This window comes from Bombina bombina, chromosome 7 (assembly GCF_027579735.1).
Source record: "Bombina bombina isolate aBomBom1 chromosome 7, aBomBom1.pri, whole genome shotgun sequence".
Taxonomy (NCBI): domain Eukaryota; kingdom Metazoa; phylum Chordata; class Amphibia; order Anura; family Bombinatoridae; genus Bombina; species Bombina bombina.
In genome coordinates, this window is record NC_069505.1 from 203,753,327 (window position 1) to 203,774,928 (window position 21,602).

Consider the following 21,602-nt stretch of genomic DNA (forward strand, 5'->3'; position numbering starts at 1 on the left):
TCCCTAACATCTACGCTACCTCTATTGTGGCGAAATTCAATCTCCTCAGTCGAGTCCGACCGAGGAGATTAACAGCTCCTGCCCGCGCGTGATTGGCAGGGGCGGGATTGCACGCAAGCGCAAAATTACCCGGAGGGTAATTTCGCCCTACCACAGGCGAGCTGAGGTGTACAGGGGCGCATATACGCACCCCTGTACGCTTCAGCGTTGATTAATCTAGCCCTCAGTCATTCTCCAGAGGACACTGCAGCACCTATGAGTGCATAAACTCATTTCCACGCGTGCTCTGCTTTACATAGTGTTAGTAGTGTACCACGGACAAGTAGTCATTCTCCTCAGGACACTGCAGCACCTATGAGTGCATAAACTCATTTCCACGCGTGTTCTGCTGTACATAGTGTTAGTACCACGGACAAGTAGTCATTCTCCTCAGGACACTGCTGCAGCACCTATAGTTTGCGGGCCTCTCTCGTTATTAGGTGTGAATGGATCGGACTCCCACTGTAAGTGCACAAGTTTGTAGTGTTTTTATTATTACATAACCCTGGTCACACGGAGGAGTGGAAGCAATATCCCCTCATTGCCTGCTGGCTGTGCCCCCTCCCCCCTTTGTTTCACACCGGGGCACACTTGTGAATCGTCTGAATGAAACTAGGCCTCCTCCTCCTCCCCCGGCTCATTGTGCGGGAGGGGCAGGGCTGCAGCCTATGGGACAAGTTTAAGGCTCTCCCTGGCCCCAGCGACTCTTTCTCTTCCTCTCATTCTCTGCTCAACTTTGATCTATTCGCAAGTTAACTGGGGGGCTGAAGCTTTGTGAGGAGCAGGGAATCTACAGGACACGCGGCTTGTGCAGCGGGATCGCTTCTATATCAGACTATATAAGTAGCTGTGCGCGTCTCCTGCAGGGCAGGGCGACCTTATACCCCTCGGTGGTTATGGAGCTGCTGTGCTGTGAAGTGGATACCGTTCGGAGAGCTTACCGTGACCAGACCCTGCTCACAGACCGGGTGCTGCTGAACCTGCTTAAGGCGGAGGAGATCTCCATCCCCTCGGTGTCTTATTTTAAATGCGTGCAGAGGGAGATCCAGCCCTATATGAGGAAGATCCTGGCCACATGGATGCTGGAGGTTTGAGGCATTTTTGTTATAATTATTTGCCGGCCATGCGGGAGGGCCACACGCACAATGAAAGCGGAACTAAAGTGGGGGTTTGCAGACACGCGTGAGCTTCATTCAGCCAGAGGCCATGCGCTTAGTCTCACATAGGATAGTGGGTGATCCCCTCCGCCACCAATAGGGGGAATTGCGCACACACCATGCGGGGACCACACACAATGAGGGGCCCCTCACTAATGGTTCTACAACAGCTTCACTCAGCATAGGGCAATTCTAACGAGATTACCCATAATAACCAGTCAAATCCCACTCGCAAAACTTGGCATCACCCATATAAAATGTCACGATGTGTACAGAGCTCACTACTGTTGTCACTAACAAAGATGCTCGTGCTCGCGAGTGGGTCTACACAATACAGCACGTGAGTGTGATTTCGCCCACTGGGCTTAATTGGTCTATTTATAGGACATAGACGTAAAGTTACGAGGGGATCTTAGTGTCCCCAAGATGAATTGCACCGATCAGTGTTACCATGAGGGGGGCACTATTAGGTGTGCACATGCTGTGTCACCTTTCCTGCACTTTGTGAAGCCATCACTTAATATATACAATTGTTTCTGCAATGTAAGAAACCAAGTACCACTAACTACCCCCCACCTATTGTAGTGATGAGGGTCTTGTGCACAAACACGTGTGTGGGTTATGTACTTTTTAGGGGAATGCCTTTGTACATCTATGTATTGCAGTGCACATGCATTGTATTACATATGATATGGATGCATATGCTTTAATGATCTCTGTATATAAAGGCTTTATGATCTTGCTGTTTAGCATGTGTAAATTACATATGCTGCCACTAGTTCACCTCCTACCTTTTGAGTGAACAAGTAACTTTTTTTTTCCAGCCAGAAAAAAAAAAAGAAAAAAATCTGCTTTTCCACTCATAGGAAAAAAATTAAATTCTTAGGTGTTCACTGCAAATTCTTGCCAGTCTGGAAATAATGGTAATTTTATAGTTCTGTATGGGTGTGTGTAGGTAGATATAGAACTTAACTTTGTTTCAATCTTTGCTTATACTCCCCCCCCCCCCCCCCCCACACACAAACACACACTTATTCTCCTCAAGCAGGATGTTTATTAAACACCCCTAGCTGCCATTTGTCCTTTTCTCCTTATTAGATTCTACAACCCTAAGAGTGCATAGGTAATACTTTCTCCAGTGGCTAATTGCAACTTGCTCCTTGCATTTACTCATTTGCTTGATTGTAAACCCATTCATGCATTTTAACTTGCTGTATACACCTGGGTGTTTATATTACTCATTAAATCAATTGTTATTTATTTCTTGTTTTATTTGCACACATACACGGGAGAAATATATACAGTGTACTAAACTATGCTCATAATTTTTCTAGAATTTTCTAGTGTGTGTGAGTGAGATATTATATATATATATATGAGAGAGAGAGAGATCGATCATCTATATATCCCGATATCTTAGAGAGAGAGATTAGATTCTATTAGGTAGATATATAGAGAGAACTATAGATATAAACACATGTGTATATATATTTTTTTAAAAGTGTTTCTCTGCGCAGGTCTGTGAGGAGCAAAAATGTGAGGAGGAGGTCTTTCCGCTAGCCATGAACTATCTTGATCGGTTCCTATCTTTGGAGCCTTTGAAGAAAAGCAGACTACAACTACTGGGGGCAACATGTATGTTCTTGGCATCAAAAATGAAGGAGACCATCCCCCTGACGGCAGAGAAACTCTGTATATACACAGACCATTCCATCAGCATCGAACAGTTACTGGTAACTCTTCAGTTTATATCAATTTGATTTAACAGGACACATTTATAGTCACTTGGGCAAAGGGGGGAAATAAATAAGTGATTTTCATTTAGTAATTAGTAATGCACTGTCCTGGCGGGAGTTCCTGCTTAACAGACTTTTCCAACCTAAGGCACAGGGGCTACAATGCATTTAGTCTGATCCTCCATTTCTGCTTGAATACTGAGTTTTGAAACTGATTTTTCAGAACTTTGCTTTAATAAGTATCTGAGAATTAAATGTATATATTCTTAATCTATAGAAAAACATTATATCACCATATATAGCCCATGTCTGCTCAATCAGTGGTCACTGTAATGTTTATTTTTTGTTATTTTGATTATTATTATTTTTTATGACTTGTACTCTAAAATAAGCAAATCAAAATAAATGTAGTCCCTTATTGAAGAGCTGGAAACCACTGCCATAAGGGATGTATTATAACCTTTACAATCATGTAAGTTATCTGGCTCCCCCTTGTGGATGCAATGCATTTTGTGCAATCTGTTCAATTTGATATTAAGATTTAGCTTTTCAATTTCTTTTAAACATTTTATTACTTGATTAAAGGGACACAAAACCCTTCTTTTTTTTTTTTTTTTTTTTTCATGATTCAGAGAGCATACAATTATAAACATCATTCCAATTTACTTCTATTATCAATTTTGCTCCCTTCTCTTGGTATCTGTTATTGAATAAGTAACAATTCACTACTGGGAGCTAGCTGAACACATCAGTAATCCAATGACAAGCATATATGTGCAGCCACAAAGCAGCAGCTAGCTCCCAGCTTCTGACCCTGCATATGCTTTTCAACAACTGATAGCAAGAGAACAAAGCTAATTAGATGATTGGAAAGTTGTTTTAAAATTGTATGCTCTATTTGAATCATGAAAGAACATTTGTTGGGTTTCATTGTTCTTTAACACTGTATTAAAGATTTTAACTGACACTGTCAAAAGAAAATGCATGATCTTGAGACAGACACACATACACACACACACACACATATATATATATATATATATATATACACATACACACACACACACATATATATATTGTACACACTTTTACTGGCATTTCCATTGTCATCGCTTTAATTTTATGTTTGGAATTCTACCTCTGTGGCTAATCGCCTGTATTTTGTTTGTTTTTTCCCCCACAGCAAATGGAGCTGCTGATCCTTAACAAGTTGAAATGGTGTATGGCGTGTGTCACGCCTCACGACTTTATCGAACATTTCCTCAACAAACTGTCTCTGTCTGAGAATAGCAAGCAAATCATCCGCAAACACGCCCAGACATTTGTGGCTCTCTGTGCAACAGGTAACGTGTGCTAGTGTGCACTAACCTCTTGTTGCGTTCTGTAGAAAGCCCTGTGTGCATTGTTACCTATCACTTTACTAAATGGATTTCTGGGCCCCAAAGACAAAAAGGTGTGTTTAACCAGGTAATCTGCAATGTTGTGTTTTATCATTTGGTTCACCGACTTGCTGGGCTAGTGAGCTCTGCTTTAAAGAGACATTTTAATGCAAGAATGACATCCTCTTACTTGTTGGGTAACTATGGCGTTGGTCCTAATCCTTTATCAAATGATTTAGCTACCGAAATCTCTGCAGACTTTAATGGTGAATATTGCAAGGAATTGTGATTGCCCCCCTAGGTGTTTTAGCTTAAAAAAGTGGTTAAACTTATAGGTAATGTCCTCCTTCAGAGTCACAAGCACTGCAGCTATTTAGCGTCAGTTATTGATTGGTGGTAACATGCAGTGGTCTGGTCGCAGTAATGCACACATGACGTGTTCTAGAATAAGAGTGTGTATTGTTTGCATTAGCATGTCATTTATATATATGGGGTAAACAAATTTACTTAAAGAGAATGTAAAGTTTAATGAGAAAAATACTCTTAAAGGGACACTGAACTCAAATTTCTTTCTTTCATGATTCAGATAGAGCAGGCAATTTTAAGCAACTTTCTAATTTACTCCTATTAATTTTTCTTCATTCTCTTGCTATCTTTATTTGAAAAGCAATAATGTAAGTTTAGAAGCCGGACCATTTTTGGTTCACAACTTGGGTTGTCCTTGCTGATTGTTGGATAAATGCTGTCCAGGGTTCTCAACCAAAAATTTACTGGCTCCTTAGCGTAGATGCCTTTTTCAAAAAAAAGATAGCAAGAGAACAAGGAAAAATTGATAATAGGAGTAAACTAGAAAGTTGCTTAAAATTGCTGCTCTATCTGAATCGTGAAAGAAAAATTTTCCCTTTAAAAACAGGGCCACTTTTAAACCTTTACATTAAAGCAATTTTTTATTTTTTTTTGTTAAAATACTTGCTTGCCTTTTCTTTATGACTACAGACCAGCGATCCTCTACCCGCAGCTCCTACTGTACTTAGCACAGCAATGACTAATCCGGCTTCCTCCAATCATTGCGTGGCCTCACAAGCTGAACGCCTTTGGGCGCATTTTATTTTATTTATAAAATATTTTACCAGGAAGGATACATTGAGATTTCTCTCGTTTTCAAGTATTTCCTGGGATTTTCAAGTATGTCCTGGGAATGCAATGATTGGAGGAAGCCGGATTCATCATTGCTGTGCTAAGTACAGCGGGAGCAAGATTTGACATACTGCTGTCATTAGCACAAAGTTAGGCGTGGTGGGTAAAATACGCCATTAATTTATTACGGTTTTCTTTCTTATTTACTTTATTAGGGTGAAGAACCATTCTTATACACTCCCCACTTTTTATCTTAACCACAGCCAATGTACCCTATTTGTCGGCTGCCTTTTTATGTAAGGGTTTGACTAGCACGGGTCTCACTTCTGGCGCTGTAGCCGTATGCAAGACCCCGCACTGTTATTGGTGTAAAAATCCGTCATGACACGAGAAGTACAGGGAACGTCTTGTCATTAAGGGGTTGATCCAATTTTGTTATTTAGCCTGGTGTACAGCGCAATCTTTGAATAATAACATTTTATATAATCTCGACACACAAGCATACAAATTATTTACAATGATTTTTTTGTAGTGTCCTAATCGCTTTACACTGACTTTACACTGACTTTTAGAAATGCTGCAGTTTTCTATAATTTATGTCCTGATGCTACACAGTCTTTAAGGTATGTCCGAGTGGCTGTGCACAGAGCTTATGCAGGAATGCAGTGCTAGTCAACGCTGTTGTGTTGTAACCTTTTATTGTTGTTCTGCGTAAAGAATGTGCGTTTGGTATAATTATGTAATTAATTGGTCAAACCAGAATGACTTATACACATTTAAAGCAAAATGCAATAGCACTTGGTCTGAATTTTTTTTTTTTTTTTCTGACAAACTTTTAAAACTTGAATTTGTTGGCCCCCTGTGTCATGTGACACCCATCAGCCAATCTCACTCATGTATATACTGAACTCTTGCACACACTCAGCTGGTGCCTCACGGAGTGTCCATATAAAAAAAACACTGCATACTTTGATAATGGAAATATATTGGAAAGTATCTTAAAACTGCTCTATCTGAATCATAAAAGTAAAATTTTGGCTTGTGACCCTTTTAAAATGTTTTTATTTTTTGTTTAATTTAACATTTCTTTGATATGCTCTCTGCCTGATAGCATGAATTGCAGTGAGCGCACAAAAGCACTCACCCATACAAGGATATTCCAGAATTACATTATTGCCTGCCATGTGAGATTTGCTTTTTGAAAACCTTGCATACAGTAAAAGGGACAAAAGGACGCTCTAATTCATTAGAGTAATTAACATTTGAATTAATTTCCCTAGATCAGTGATTTTTAACCTTTTTTTTGCCGTGGCACACTTTTTTACATTAAAAAATCCTGTGGCACACCACCATCCCAAAATTTAAAAAAAATCACACATTGTAGCCTAATACAGCATATATATACACATACACACAAACACACACATACTGTATGTATTGTGCTGTTATGCCATGTCTCCTACAAACTACCCCTGCACTGGGAGTAAAAAACAAGCAAAGTTTAAAAAATATGTCACACTGTTGTCAGTCTGCCGTGGCACACCTGAGGATCTCTCACGGCACACTGGTTGAAAAACACTGCCCTAGATAACCATATATTTTACCCCTGCAAATAGTGCAGCATAATTCCCATGTACCCTTTACCCATATGGCTGCACCTGTGTTGCACTCGGGCACACATCTTCACACACACACCAATACTTTTGAATATTTAATCTAGGGAATTAGCACCTCTACCATAATCCATTGTGCTGTACATCACTTTTCCGATAAGATTTGGGTCTTGAACTAATAGTGGTATTTTGGCTGTAACAGATGATCCCTCTGGAATGTCACAGAACATGTTTTTAGAACTCTAGGGTAGATGTGCCGTTGCCAATAGCTGGATGTGAGAAGTCCACTTGTGTGCTTTTCCTCCCACGCTACAGTTTGTTTGTGTTAACCCTTGGCCTGCTGCAGGCTTTTGTCTGTACGGGGGTGGAAGTGATCTTGCCTTGCCTTGCACAAGCTGGACTGACCAGTGAATCTGCTGAATGCTCAAGCAGTGCAAAGGTCATTGGGAGTCGGCACTTTGATCTGTTTAAGGCTAAGGTGCGTTGCAGTGTCATCAGTTTCCTGGGTAGTGGCCTCAGTTCATGGAAATGACATTAGTGCAGTTTGTGTAGCCCAAGAGAGAGAAACTGCAGTGTGAATCCAGAGTCCATCCTTAACTTGTTTGTGTGATTTTTTTCCTTTGCATATCAGCACCTTCTCACTAACTGTATAGTTGCTTTGCATTAGGCTTTTTGTCTGCATCCTGCAGTATTTGCTGCACGCTCTGTTCAAACTGTGATTCACTCATCTGAGTGTGTTTCGCTTCAGACTCGCATTTAACCACTGTTGTGCATAAAGGTCCCAGCAATGGTGGTTAAATAAAATCTAGTTTGGATTCTTGCATATGGTATGCACAAACGGTTTCACATCCCGGGTACTCTTTCTCTCTGAATAGTAATTGTTGCTGGATTTACTAGACACCAGTGTTTTCCGTTGAACATGTATCTTGGAACTGCACGAATAAAAGGGTAAAACACAGTTGATACTTTTTATTCCGGCACAAAATGCGTTAGCAATATTTATACCTATCTCCATAATATTAGTTGTAGCATTAAATTAATGAATACTAATGTTTTTAAAGTGAAGGTCCATTTTGATGAATTGATGAATTTGATGAATAAACCTATTAAAAACAAGGGCACTTCAATTCATCAAAATTGACATTTCAGTTTTTTTTCCAAAAACGTACCTTTTTAATCCTGAATGCCGCTCCAGCAATTCTCCCCCCCACCCCGGCTGTCGGAAGCCTCTGCAGACGTCAGAAATGACGAATCAGGCTTCCTCCAATCAAAGCTTCCCCCCTGGGGGAATCTTGGCCTGATTGGAGGAAGCCGGATTTGTCATTTTGGACCCGCGAAGACTGCTTGCGACGGGCGGAGGAAGTGCTGGAGCGGCTGCCAGGATTAAAAGGTAAGTTTTTGAAGAAAACGGTGAAATGTCAATTTTGATGAATTAAAGTGCCCTTGTTTTTCGTCAAAATGGACCTTCACTTTAAATAGTTTTTTTTCCATCTGCCAGTCTCTGGCTAATTAGAAATGAGGTTTTGTATGTTTTTTTGATGCCTGACTGGAAAACTTTAGTTTCCTCCTCCTGTATATTTGTAATCTATTGTAACCGGAAATTCAGGTTGTGCATAAATCATCCCTTCAGAAAAAGCGCTACCTAGTCGATAAGCTAATTTGACACAACGCACCTGCACCAGCTTTATTCTAATAAGGAAGATCCTTTTAAGATACATTACTTTATATGCCCCTCAATTATACTCGCTCATTACTCTTTTTCTTTAGGTGGGAAAGTTATGGCTAAGGAAGTTACATCTTTGCAGGTGGATGGGAATGTAATAATAATTTATTTTTTTTAGCTTATACAGAAATGGTCGTTTTCTTTTTTTTTCTTTTTTTTTCGAAGTTCCAGCTTGGGTTCGCTTTGTCTACCCTCTTGGTGGGTGACATTCCTTTCTGTGACGCTCAAGTTGTTTATTCCTTTTGCATGAAGTCTAAGAAAGGCCCCTCTCCTTTGTACTTGTGTCGGGTTCAATTCATCTCCCCGCTTCTGTCTCATTCCCGGGTGTTCAATAGCGCAAGATGAGGCAATGGAGTCTGACAATAGTGCCACGCTCTTTCCTTACAGAGCAGAAGCCTCATGATTAATATGCTGAAATTAGTGGCCTCTGCCGCAGATAATTCCTTGTTGAATGTAACAAAAAGGCTTGTGCATGCTGTGTGTCTGGAGCGGTTATGGACTAAAAAGGATCTCATAAAACCCTGCTTTAAAAACCTTTTTTCCCTATAAAACGCTGCCTCTGTTACTGAAAATGTTTCACGATTGAGAGCATATCTAATTTGCTTTGTTATCTTGGCATCCTTTGTTGAAACGCATACTTAGGTAGGACCAGGAGCTAGCTGCTGATTAGTGGCAGCACTTATATGCCTTTATCATTGGCTTACAGATGTGTTCAGCTAGCTCCCAGTAGTGCATTGCTGCTCCTTAAAGGATACCAAGAGAATGAAGCAAAATTGATAATAGAAGTAAAGTGGAAAGTTGTTTAAAATTGTATGTTCTATCTGAATCATGAAATAATTTTTTGGTTTTCATGTCTTTAAGATCATTCAGCTTTACTAAACTTAAAGGGACACTTTGTAATTACAATTTATCAGCTGTCCTGAAATAAATTAGCATACTAGGTGAATGTGGAAAAATTGCAAATGCATTAACGCTTTGTTTACGGCAATTTTAGTTTTCTAGTGGCCAATTTCCATCCTTTGCCTTTTTTGGCTGAACCAATCAGGTTAGCTAGCAAAGGTCATTTTGTTGGCAAGAAATGCTTTTTCTCATCTAATATTTGCTGATGCCAATTAAGTACAGGTGGAGCTTGTGAAGCCTGCAGTGTGCTCCCCTAATCCTCAGAATTGAGAAACTCCTCATTTTCAGAGTTAAATTAAAGAAAAGAGGAGCCAAGTAAATGATACAATTGTAAGTCAGTTTCTTATCTGTAATTAAACATTATATACCACAAAAGCGGTTAACTATCCCTTTTAAATGTACATTATAATCAACATTTTTGTCAAAAAAATGAATATAATATAAACCAGTGTACAATGGCTAACGGACCAATCCCAAAGAAACTCCCTTTTAATATAATCGTAAATGAGACAAAATTCATAGACTTTACTGTTCTAGCAAATCTATTCACTACTCATTGCTCAAGCATAAATCTAAAGTAACAAATCATTCTGCATAGTATGAAGCCACAACATGTAAGTCTTGCCTTTGTTTCTGTGAGCGTCACAAAATGTGCTGTGTTCAATAAACACGTTTATAAAGTGTTCTCATTTTTCTATTCACTTTAAAGTTAATAAAAACGTCACGCTGAAAGCTCCTTTATTTGCCTAAAGTCGTATGCTGAGCTGAGCACCTCTGGCCTCCCACAGCAAAACGCATTTTTTTTTTTCCCTCAATGAGGTGACGTTTCCACCTCTTAGCCATTAGCCGAGGTTGCCCTTTGGCATTATGCCAGATGGCTAAGAAGTGGAAACATCACCTCATTGAGAGAATAGCATTTTGTCAGAGGCGCTCGGCATAAACTGCAGGCAAATAAATTAACTTATAGCATAATGTTTATTTTTTTTATACTTCATGACTGAAAGTCCCCTTTATTTATAGCACTGGTGAATCCCTGTGTTTCAGAAACTCTCGGATTTACCGTCACTTTAACCTTTTAATATAACTGTCATTTGTGTACATTTTCTAAAGCAATTTTCCAATTCTTTGAAAACATTTTTGCTTAGTCATCTTCATGAATTGTATTTGGGGCTTAGAGCGACGTCGGTTACAGAGGAATTACCATGCTGTAGATAGTTGGCGCATGTCATATTTGCATTGTTTTAACTCCCACAAAAGGGGTTATCAGGTTAGCTAGAAAGGTCATTTTGTTGTGAAAAAATGCATTGTTTTTCTTATCTAATATTTGCTGAAGCCAATTAATTACAGCTTGTGAAGCCTGCAGTGTGCTCCCCTAATCTTTAGAATTGAGTCATTTTTTTTTTCCAGAGTTAAATTACAGAAAAAGGGAGCAAAGTAAATTTATAAAATTGTACTTCAAAGTCTGTTTCTAATGTGTAATTTTAAACATTATTTACTGCAATCTCAAAATATTAAGGTAAAACACTGATGGGCTACAAATGTTATTTGTTAACACAACATGGACTTTACTTTTAGACCACGTAGAATTTGTATAGGTTTTTTTTTTTCACCCTCCTTTTCGGCCTATCAATATTAACCAGAATATTTCTGCATGTAAAAAAGTGAGCTTTTTAAAAAATAATAATAATAATAATCTGCATCTTGTTATAGATAAGTAATACCACACGCTATTGAATAAGAGACTACAGAGTCATTGTAAGTTACCAGTTGTTTTTATTTGTGGTCTTTACAAATCATATTCACAACTCAGAAGTGACTTTGTGAAGCTGCTAAAGTTTTGTTATTAACATAGTGGAAGCGTGCAGCAGGCCTGGCAAATTGAGCCCTTGCCCTTATTCCTTTGTCTTTCCTGAATCAGAATAGGTTAAGCTCCTCTCTTCTCCCCTTGCTCACAAACTGCTGCCCCTAAAATAAAGCACATTCTTGTGTGGATGGAGAGCGACAGAAATAAATGAGGCTCATTCCTAAGAGAATGGATGGTTGCTGTATGGGGGGGGGGGGGGTCTTGTCTCTTCAGGAAACACGAGAGACCTACAGCAGTGCAGCTTGGACAGAGTCCCGGTGTCACATCACAATGAAAGTTATTGGCGCCTGTTTTGGGACCCCCGGCACTTAGCTCTGCCACATTACATCCACTTGGATGGAGCTGAGCCAGGCCCTCGAAGCCTGCTTATTACAAAGGCTTGCTGGGGTGTGATCTTCATTAAAGTAGGCATTTACTGGTTAGTGAAAGAGTCCAGATATTTATTACTCACTGTCACTTTGGAGCGCCACAAGGCAGACCAGGATGCACAGAAAGCAGAGAGCATTACAAGGTCATTGCAAAACTGCTCAGACGCCATTCTTTTGTGCTCTGCAGCCAAAAGCAGCTGATTGTGTTACATGAAAGTGTAATGACTATTACTGTACCCAGCTCAGATGTGCAGGCAAGGAGAGTGTGTCCAATGCCTGAATTATTAGCTTGGCACAGCTAATTCTATTCTACATTTTGTTTGTATCCATTAGGCGGGACATATCCCAAGAGCCTGCAATGTTTATGCCTGTGTTAGGCTGTAGATATCTATTTCTATGTCTTTTATTTAACTATGACTCAGGGGATTTGTTTAGCCCTGTATGGAAAAGTTAACTTGTTTGATATAATCACATGGTTAAAGGGACATGAAACCCACTATTTCATGATTCAGGTAGAGAATACAATTTTAAACAACATTCCAATTTACTTCTATTATTTAATTTGCTTAATTCCTCAGATATCCTTTGCTGAAGGAGTAGCAATTCCTTCAGCAATCACATGAGGCATCTGTGCAGCCGCCAATCAGCAGCTACTGAGCCTATCTAGATATGCTTTAAAACAAAGGATACCAAGAGAATTATGCTAACTAGATAATAGAAATCAGTTGGAAAGTTGTTTAAAATGGCATGTTTTTTTCTAAATCATGAAATACAATATTTTGGTGTCATATCCTTTTAACGCTGTTGCAGCGTTCTATTCTGTCCTAACCGCGCCGGGCTTTAGCGCCGCTGGGACGGAATAGAACGTCTGAGCTGTTTGGCTGTCCTGAAGCCAATGGCGCTTCCTGGATGGGATCGCGGTCTAGAGGGCGTGCCTAGCTTCATAGGGACGCCCCCCTGACCCGATCTTATCATTGAAATATTGCGTGCACGATTGCGGGATTTCAATTTGTCTAAACACACACACAGACAAATGGATTAACCTCCTAGCTGACAATTATGTGCCACCACAGCATGAACATTTAAAAGAAACCCAAGGTTTTGTAAAAGAAAATAAAAAATGGAAAAGATAGCTTTAGTCAGCAAATCCGCCATAGTACAATATACAAAATTTTAGTGACCATTAGTCTCAGGACTTTTCTTTCCCCCTATGTGATTATATCATTATCAAGATTGCAGCTCACATGTTAGATTATGAATGGTGTGGAAATAAGTATGAGGCTAAAATCAAGATCCAGTCAGGTTAAAAGCTCAACTATTAAATGGACATGAAACCCATTTTTTTTTAATTTTCATGATTCAGGCAGATCATATATTTTTAGACAACTTTCCAATTTATTTCTATTAACTTTGATTCATTCTATTGGTATCCTTTATTAAAGAAGGAGCAGTGCGCTACTGAGAGCTAGCTGAGCACATAGGTAGGCCAATGGCAAGAGGTATATATGTGCAGTCACCAATTAGCAGCGAACTCCCAGCTTCTTAGCCTACCTAGGTATGCTTTTAAACAAACAAAACCAAAAGAATGAAGCAAATTTAGATAACTGGTGTTTAATATTGTATGCTGTGTCTAATGATGAAAGAAAAAATGTGGGCTTCATCTCCCTTTTAATTGTCACGTTTTTCATGCAGAGATTGCATTTTATTAGGTCTAATTTATAAAGCTCTTATTACGTCCCTAACATGCTCTTTGTCTCGTCTCTTTCTTACAGATGTAAAGTTCATCTCAAACCCTCCATCAATGATCGCGGCAGGAAGTGTAACAGCAGCTGTACAGGGTCTTAACTTGGGACCCAGCAACGGTGGCCTATCCCCTCAACACATCACCCTTTTTCTTTCTAAAGTCGTTAAATGTGACCCGGTAAGTAAGGGTTCTATCTACTAAGTGGTTTACTGAATTACAGAACGGGGATGGTGTCTGCTGGGCGTGCCGCTAGCGGGGATGGTGTATATAGTGTTGGGGTACTATGTATTTACTCTGTATAAACCTGCACAATCCATCTGCTCCATGTGCACAAATCCAATTGAAACTCTAACTCTCTAAATATGCCTTCTAAAGAGTACCGAGTTGTCTGTTTTCTAGTGGCGCAAGGGGCATTTAGCTTTATTCTTTAGCTAAGCAATAGGCCTGTTGCTTTAGACCCTGTGGAGGACAGTTGCATTTAGTTTGTAATTACTCCTGTAGTATACGAGAAACAGAGCAGTTTTAGTAAACACCATTGTGGCGGAATGTCCGTGAGTTGGAGGCTTTGAAGCGCGCATTGTGCTGCACAGTGGGGATGACCTTTTGTTAAGCATGGTTTAATGATCTCCTTTAGTTTACAGTAGCTGCTATTCCTCCTAGGGAAGGTGCTCATCTCCTAACCTGCCCTGTGGTCTAGAAGATGCAGCTCACTGATATGAGCCAATAAACTTCAATGAATGAAACTGTGGAAGATTGATGGTGCGATGGAGGCTAAAAGTCAATGATCCGTGTTATGATCCTATGCCATTGAGGAAGCCTTTAGCTTTGTTCTGTAACAGTGTGAGGTCTGCAGACCACCTGTGCTGGGATTACATTTAATATGTGCTATTAAAGCAAAACTAATTTATTTACTTATACAGTGTTTGTATTTGGTTTATTTATTATTTATCGTTTATAATTTTCAAAATAATTTTAAATAAGAATAGTTTTGTGTCAGTTCAGAGACTGAAATGTGGAAAAATGACTTTAGGAACATGAGTATCTGTGTTTTAAAAGAAACTGCTTTTGTTCAGTCTGGTATTCAGCATAATAGAAACCTCTCCTCTCTCCAGGATCGTATTGATTATTAAAGTTTAATTCAAACTGCCGCCTGGTAGAAAGGTAGCCGGTATTGTACAGAGCTAGTAGGCTGTAGGCTTCTCCAATTAGACTATCGGCATGAAACCATGCTCAATATTATCCTTTTAACTGATTTTTTGTTTTGGCATTACTTTTGCTTGTGTTTCTGTTTGGGCAGATTGAGCCATTGGTGTAATAGAATGTTCATGTTGCAGTTAAACTAAATAAAGCACCCTTTTCTTGACAGAAGAGGCTTGTCTCTCTGCTATTAGAGTTGGCCTAGTTAACGAGTGCACAAACATGATACTTTATTTGTGTACAGCAGGGCTCAACAAAACCAGTAGCCAAAGGTTTCTAGAATTTTACCCCTGGCTTCTAACTGTTGGGTTGAGAGATAGAGAGAGATATATATATATATATATATATATATATATATATATATATATATATATATATCTCTATCACAAAATCAAAGAAGGCACTCTCCGTTTACCAAGCCGTTTAATAGTAAACATTTTCGGGGTCTCCCCCGTCCTCAGACCCCAAAAACGTTTACTATTAAACGGCTTGGTAAACGGAGAGTGCCTTCTTTGATTTTGTGTTATAGATAGAGATTTCTCTATCTATATCACAAAATCAAAGAAGGCACTCTCCGTTTACCAAGCCGTTTAATAGTAAACATTTTCGGGGTCTCCCCCGTCCTCAGACCCCAAAAACGTTTACTATTAAACGGCTTGGTAAACGGAGAGTGCCTTCTTTGATTTTGTGATATTTGATTGTTTGGAAGCGCACCCCGGCAGCTGAATGAGAAAAGTGTGCTGGTTCCCTGCTTGTGCATATTATATATATATATATATATATATATATATATATATATATATATATATATATATATATATATATATATATATATATATATATATATATATATATATATATATATATATATATATATATATATATATATATATATATATATATATATATATATATATATTTGTATTTACACATGCCACTGTCTGGCTATTAAAATTATACCTGGCTCCTAAATTTCAAACAGATTTGTTGACCCCCTGGTCCTAAGCATTTGTTTGTTACTAATTCAGGCAAATATATTTTCATTGCTGTTTTTATATCCTTGACAATATTATTTCTTGGCAATTGTGTTGAGAATAATAGTCTGCATGCAATTTATTCTGTGAAAACTCTGTGCGTTAACAATATCTGCATTGTCAAGCTGAAATGCTGTTTGCATAAAATATCAAAGCAAATTGTCCATCCTGCAGCTATCTCACCCTCAACATATATATATTTTATGTAAAGGAAGTGTAAATGTCACTGAGTTGTTGACACGTAAGAGGAAACACTTAAAGTAATGGTAAACTCTCCTTTATAAAAACTGATCTGCAATGTTAGTGATTTTTTAGATGCAGTTTAATTCATCAGTTGTAATGAAGATGCACTGTAACTTACTTTTTAATACAGATATAAAATTCAAATGCTCCTCCACCCACTTCATAAGTACACTTTTCTGTGCGCTAAAGGGATGAGCTGATTAGAGAACAATTCAGACCGTTAGCTCACAGACAAATTGACTTATCAAGTGGGCAGCGGAGCCGTCATTAGCACTCAACTACCTTTTTTGCAATCTGGGGGCCCCCATCCGCTCCTACCCCAGCGATTGGGCCTGCATAGTGACAGGCATCGCCGGGGCTTTCTGTTACGTGCGGTGACATCACGCGCAATGACGTCACCGCACCACTTTATTTAAAATTGTCAATACAAAGTATAGGGAAAGGGGGCATGCTGCTTAGAAATATGTATCTCAGGGATCTAAGCAGCTACATACCCCCAAGACCCACCATTGGTAAGGTAATCGCCTAACCTTTTCAATGGTATACATCTTGGGGGGGGGATAAAGTTAAAAAAAAAATGTTTTTTGAAAATAGTAAAAAAACAGAAAAATATTAAATACAGCTTAGCACTCAAAGGGTTAAAAACTAACTTGTAGCGCATCTTCGTTACAACTGATGAATTAAACTCCATCTAAAATATCACTAACTTTATGGATCTGGGGAGAGTTAACCAATACTTTAAGTGAAACTTGTTCAGCATTTATGTAGCTGTAGCCGAGATACAAATAGAAAAAATGTAACGAGGTCTGTAGCAGATGATCCATCATGATAATGTAGTATTAAATCATACATGTAATGTATGTGATCTGTTTAAGGTCTATGTGGTTCTTATACAAATGTTTCTTTTTTCTCTACACAGAAAGGCTTATGTGAAACTCACAACCTCTGTTTATTTCTTTATTGTGCTATATAGGTGACGCTTCATATGTGTAGTACCTTTTTTAATTCTTCAGTTTCCATCTCCAATGTTTACACCAATTATCTTAATATTCACCAGGAATTAAACTGGACTTTTTGGTGGTCCCTCTTAGCCTCTCATGTTTTGTATTTTAACCTTTATGTCCCTTTTTGAGAAACAGGCTGTGACACAAAGTTAGTCTTTAGGAACTTGTGTTTGTTGATGGCCATACAAAATACTTCACTGATAACTAACAAGGAGAATGCTTATTAATAGGAATGTAAGCAGTGTAAAAAGAGCTATATATAGATATTCTCTGTCAACCAGAGTAGCATTTAAACATTATTATTATTTTTTTTGCCCGATACATTCTGTTAATGCTGATTTGCTGATGGGGTCATACAGTTGTGTACTTCCCACATTAGTTGTAAGTGCACAGCTGCTACTGTTGTGTTACTTTCATTTTAAATTGATTTTTTTTTTTATGGCTGGACATATGAGTAAGTGACCATTTAACCCTCAACATACACTGTACCCCAAGGAGTGTGTATTTTCCCCTCATCTTCATGGTATTATGTGCAGTTGTCTTTATCAAAAATTCAAGTTTGGTAAAAAAAAAAAAAAAATACAAACACTGCTGCCCCATAAAAGTAAATTGTAAAGTCTCTTAAAATTGTGCTCTCTATGCGAATCTTGAAAGGTTTTAATTTTTACTTTAATGTCCCTTTGAGGCATCAGAAGTTTAAGCAATGCTGGTTACAACAGGGCTTGGCAAACCAAGGAGCCACTGGCTCTAGAATTATAATCCTGGCTCCAAACTTTTTGGCTTACTCTGTATAACTGGCTCCTGAAAATTTTTACTGGGTCCTAAATTTTAAACAGATTTGTTGACACCTGGGTTGCATGTATATTCCTTTTTTCACGGGTTTTGTGACAATACAGTTGTTATTGAGGTTCCAAATCTCTTCCTCATTTTAGTTTTTTTTTTTCTTTCTCCTAGGACTGTTTACGAGCCTGTCAGGAACAGATTGAATCACTTTTGGAATCCAGTCTCCGGCAAGCACAGCAGCTTAATGTTCCTTCTGACACAAAGACAGTAGAAGAAGCCGACTTGTCTTGTACACCAACAGATGTAAGAGATGTAAACATCTGATGCATTTGCCATTAACTTTATTTTTGGACCATGGGGTGAAAGCGGCATAGTTTTCTTCAAAAGAAATACTAAGGCACCATCTCTCCACGCTGGACCTCGGGACATTGTAAAAAGCAAGGAGGATTTCCTTTTCTTCAGTGACCTTAAAAGTTACCCAAACTGACTTTTTATATAAGTTTAAAAAAAAGAAAAAAAAAGTGAAAAAAAAGTATTTGCATAAAATCTCTGAGGGTTTGTGCTACAAAAAGAGACAATAATCAATTAGTTTATATTAATGTGTTCATGTCTGTATGTTGTAAAAATAGGCATTAACACAAGAGCTTTGTCTCCAGAGGAGGTACTAGTTATGATTCCTTATATGTCAGAAGCCAATTTTGATATAGAAGCATTTTTATGTTTTTTCTTAGATTTTCCTTTAAACATTGCTTAGGCGTCTTCATATCTTGCTTGCTATTGCATGTAGTCACTTTATTATTACTTTCTTACCTTTTTTTAATAATTTCTTATAGATTTCTTTATCCTCTTCCCCTTTTAAATACTTTTATATATGCATAGCAGTTTGTCAGTTTGTCCTAGCATCCTGACTCACGTCTGTGGATTAATTTTTGTATGAGGCTACAGGGTGCTGCCATAGTAATTTGTTTCCTATATTAAACCCTATAAAGAGGGGCTTAATATATTCTATTTTTGTAATCTTATTTTTGATTGATATATATATATATATATATATATATATATATATATATATATATATATATATATATATATATATATATATATATATATATACACACACACACTCTGCTGGAGTCACCCAGTAAACGTGACCGGTTGTGTTTTTACATTCAAACCATTCTGTTGCAAAGCACTTTGAGCCTGTTTAGGTCTAGATAATGTTCTTTTATGTGAAAATCCAAGATAAATTAACTGAATGGTTTGATAATACTTTGTGCTTGTTTGTAGTCACATCTGCAAAGCGTGCTACTGTCATGTTGCAGAGGTGACTATACAAGTGTTGTCAAAGCTTTTTTTTTTTTTTGTAGAGATATTACAATTGTTGTCTGTCATGTGGTCACATTTTCTAGGTTTTAAATAACAGGCACATAGTTTTAAGGCTTTTCTTTTTTTGGTAAACACTATATAATTTATAGCTATGTCTAAAATATTTATTGCAGAAAATATTCATAAGGCCAGTATAACCTGTAGTTTTCCTTTAGTGCTTTAAATAGCAACGTTCCACTAAAGAGACCTTTTAACATAATGTGTGTCAAACGGAAAAATGAAAAAATAAAAGGGAATGTAAACACTCTAACATTTTGCTCTAAAGTGATAAAAATGAGCTTCTCGGTGTAGATGCTCTCAGACCACCCTGCTCTGTACAGAATCTGATTTGCTTACTGCCTTCTGAGGAAAAAACTGAACCTGGGCAAGGAGCAAATGGGAGTATATCTACATAGGTACCCATAGGGGCCTAATGATCTACTTAACAAATCTCATTTCTATTGTCTTCCCCCCCCCCCCCATACCTTTTCAGGTCAGTGTAAACAACGGTTGCAGAATATTAGAATGTTAACTGTCCCTTTATTAATGTCAACTCCAAATTCACCATAATTTTAATCTTGGAATTGTTTTGGTGTCAGGTTGTAAATTAGCATATTTCCCATATTTCTTAGTGGTAGATATTGATAGGAAATTTGCACAGGTTAACTATGTACCATTAGACTAGTTGTGAAGGGAAATGTTGACTAAGAGGAAGGAGAATGTGATGGTTTTGTGAGAGACTTCCCACTTGGTTTTGATTGTAAAATGAAGAAGGGTGGTTACTCTCTGATTTTATTAAAGCTGCTATGGTTAAGTTCCCAGCATGTTTTGGAAAACAAATAACATTGCTTTTATGTTTTTGTTATTGTGTTTGCTGCTATTCTGTATGTTAGTCTTTTTTTGTTGTCTAAGTTCATAAACTGCCATGCCCAGGGTTTAATTTTCTCATAGAAAGTTATATTTTCTTCTTGTGTACTATATATACTGTATGTGTAAAGCTGTTTTGTTTCATTTACTGCTTTATTCCAAAAAAAAAAGTTTTTGCTTTCTTGTGTTTTTCCCCTCAATACCTCAAGACTCCTCACACGTAGACCTGGTATAGTGCCTAGTGTCCTTAGTTGCACCTCTGACCAGACTTGGTTTGCTATAGGATGTTCAGAATAATTTTTTGTTTTCTTTCTTTTCCATTGAGGAAGTACGCAAGTTGGTAACAGAACCATGTGTTTTTATGAATGTGTTCATTTGCTGTGGTCAACTTTTTGTAAAACAGAAGCATTTTATTAAAAAAGGGATGGTAAAGGGATAGAAGGTGCACCAGACTGGAAATCAATGCTACATCATAAGCTGTTCATCTAATATCCTAGCAAGCCAGCTAATATTCTCATGCTAAAGAAATGGTTAGCTGGATTCTGCACGCTGCTAAACCAAATCCAAATTTTAGAGATTGAGGAGAATTTTTTTATCTTCCTGGGGTCCAAGGGCAATTAATACATCCAGTTTCTAATGTCAGGACCATGAATAACATTTTACCTCACATGCTTCTGTTTGTGTTCAGAATCAGTGTTGTCCAGGACCAAATGTTATACTAGTCAGTGGATCCCAGTAGTGTGTCGCTTTCTTGGGCAGCATAAATATGAATTTGTCTTGAGATACTGTATGTAGTGCAAAGCCAAAGGCTAAAGTTTCAGTTATGTGTTTAACATAAATATTTACACTTACAAGTCTTTGAGATATGTACAATTGTTTTTGTTAATGAATTACATTTTTGGTCTGAAATGCACGATGTCATCAGACCTTCAACAGTACTCTCAAGTAAGAGTAAAATTATATAAATAAATCTTGTTAAAAAAATGTATATTCTTGGTGTTGCGTATTCATGTGCTCATGGACATACGAATGTGTAAGAGAAGATGCAATTGTGAGGTGTTAACCAAATGATGTAAATAGGCATCCTGTCATTAAAAGAACTGTAAACACTTTGTAATTACAAGACGGTCTTGTTGTATTGCTGTAGAACAACATCCTTTTTATTGTCTTTCAATAGCCAAACTGTAGCCACCATTTTTTCTTATTTAGATAAGCCAATCTGGGCTTTAGTCTGCTGACAATAAGGCTGGTTTTGGTCACAGTATGAAGTGCATTGTTTTTTAGTTGAAACAAATTAGGGAAATATATGTAGCTCGGTTAGCCTTGAAGTCAGCAGGGTGCATTTCAAGTTCTTAAAAGTAGAAAATCCTCACTTTTTACAGCTAAATTGCATTAAAGGGGGCAAAATAATATTACAAAGTTGATACATTATGAACAAATCATCATTAT

General features: G+C 37.9%; 1 protein-coding gene across 3 annotated transcripts; it reads left to right on the forward strand.

Moving 5' to 3' along the window:
- The first annotated feature begins 419 nt into the window (after positions 1–419).
- On the forward strand, positions 420–18,929 carry CCND1 (cyclin D1). 3 transcript variants are annotated; one of them, XM_053720565.1, is made up of 5 exons: positions 420–503; positions 2,714–2,929; positions 4,116–4,275; positions 13,689–13,837; positions 18,093–18,929. In XM_053720565.1, exons 1-5 carry the CDS (start codon positions 486–488, stop codon positions 18,243–18,245), a joined length of 696 nt encoding a protein of 231 aa, XP_053576540.1. In that variant the 5' UTR covers positions 420–485; the 3' UTR covers positions 18,246–18,929. The 3 variants fall into 3 exon arrangements, with proteins under 3 accessions (XP_053576540.1, XP_053576538.1, XP_053576539.1); XM_053720563.1 differs by lacking the exon at positions 420–503 and adding an exon at positions 726–1,127; XM_053720564.1 differs by lacking the exon at positions 420–503 and adding an exon at positions 1,159–1,536.
- The last annotated feature ends 2,673 nt before the right edge of the window (positions 18,930–21,602 follow it).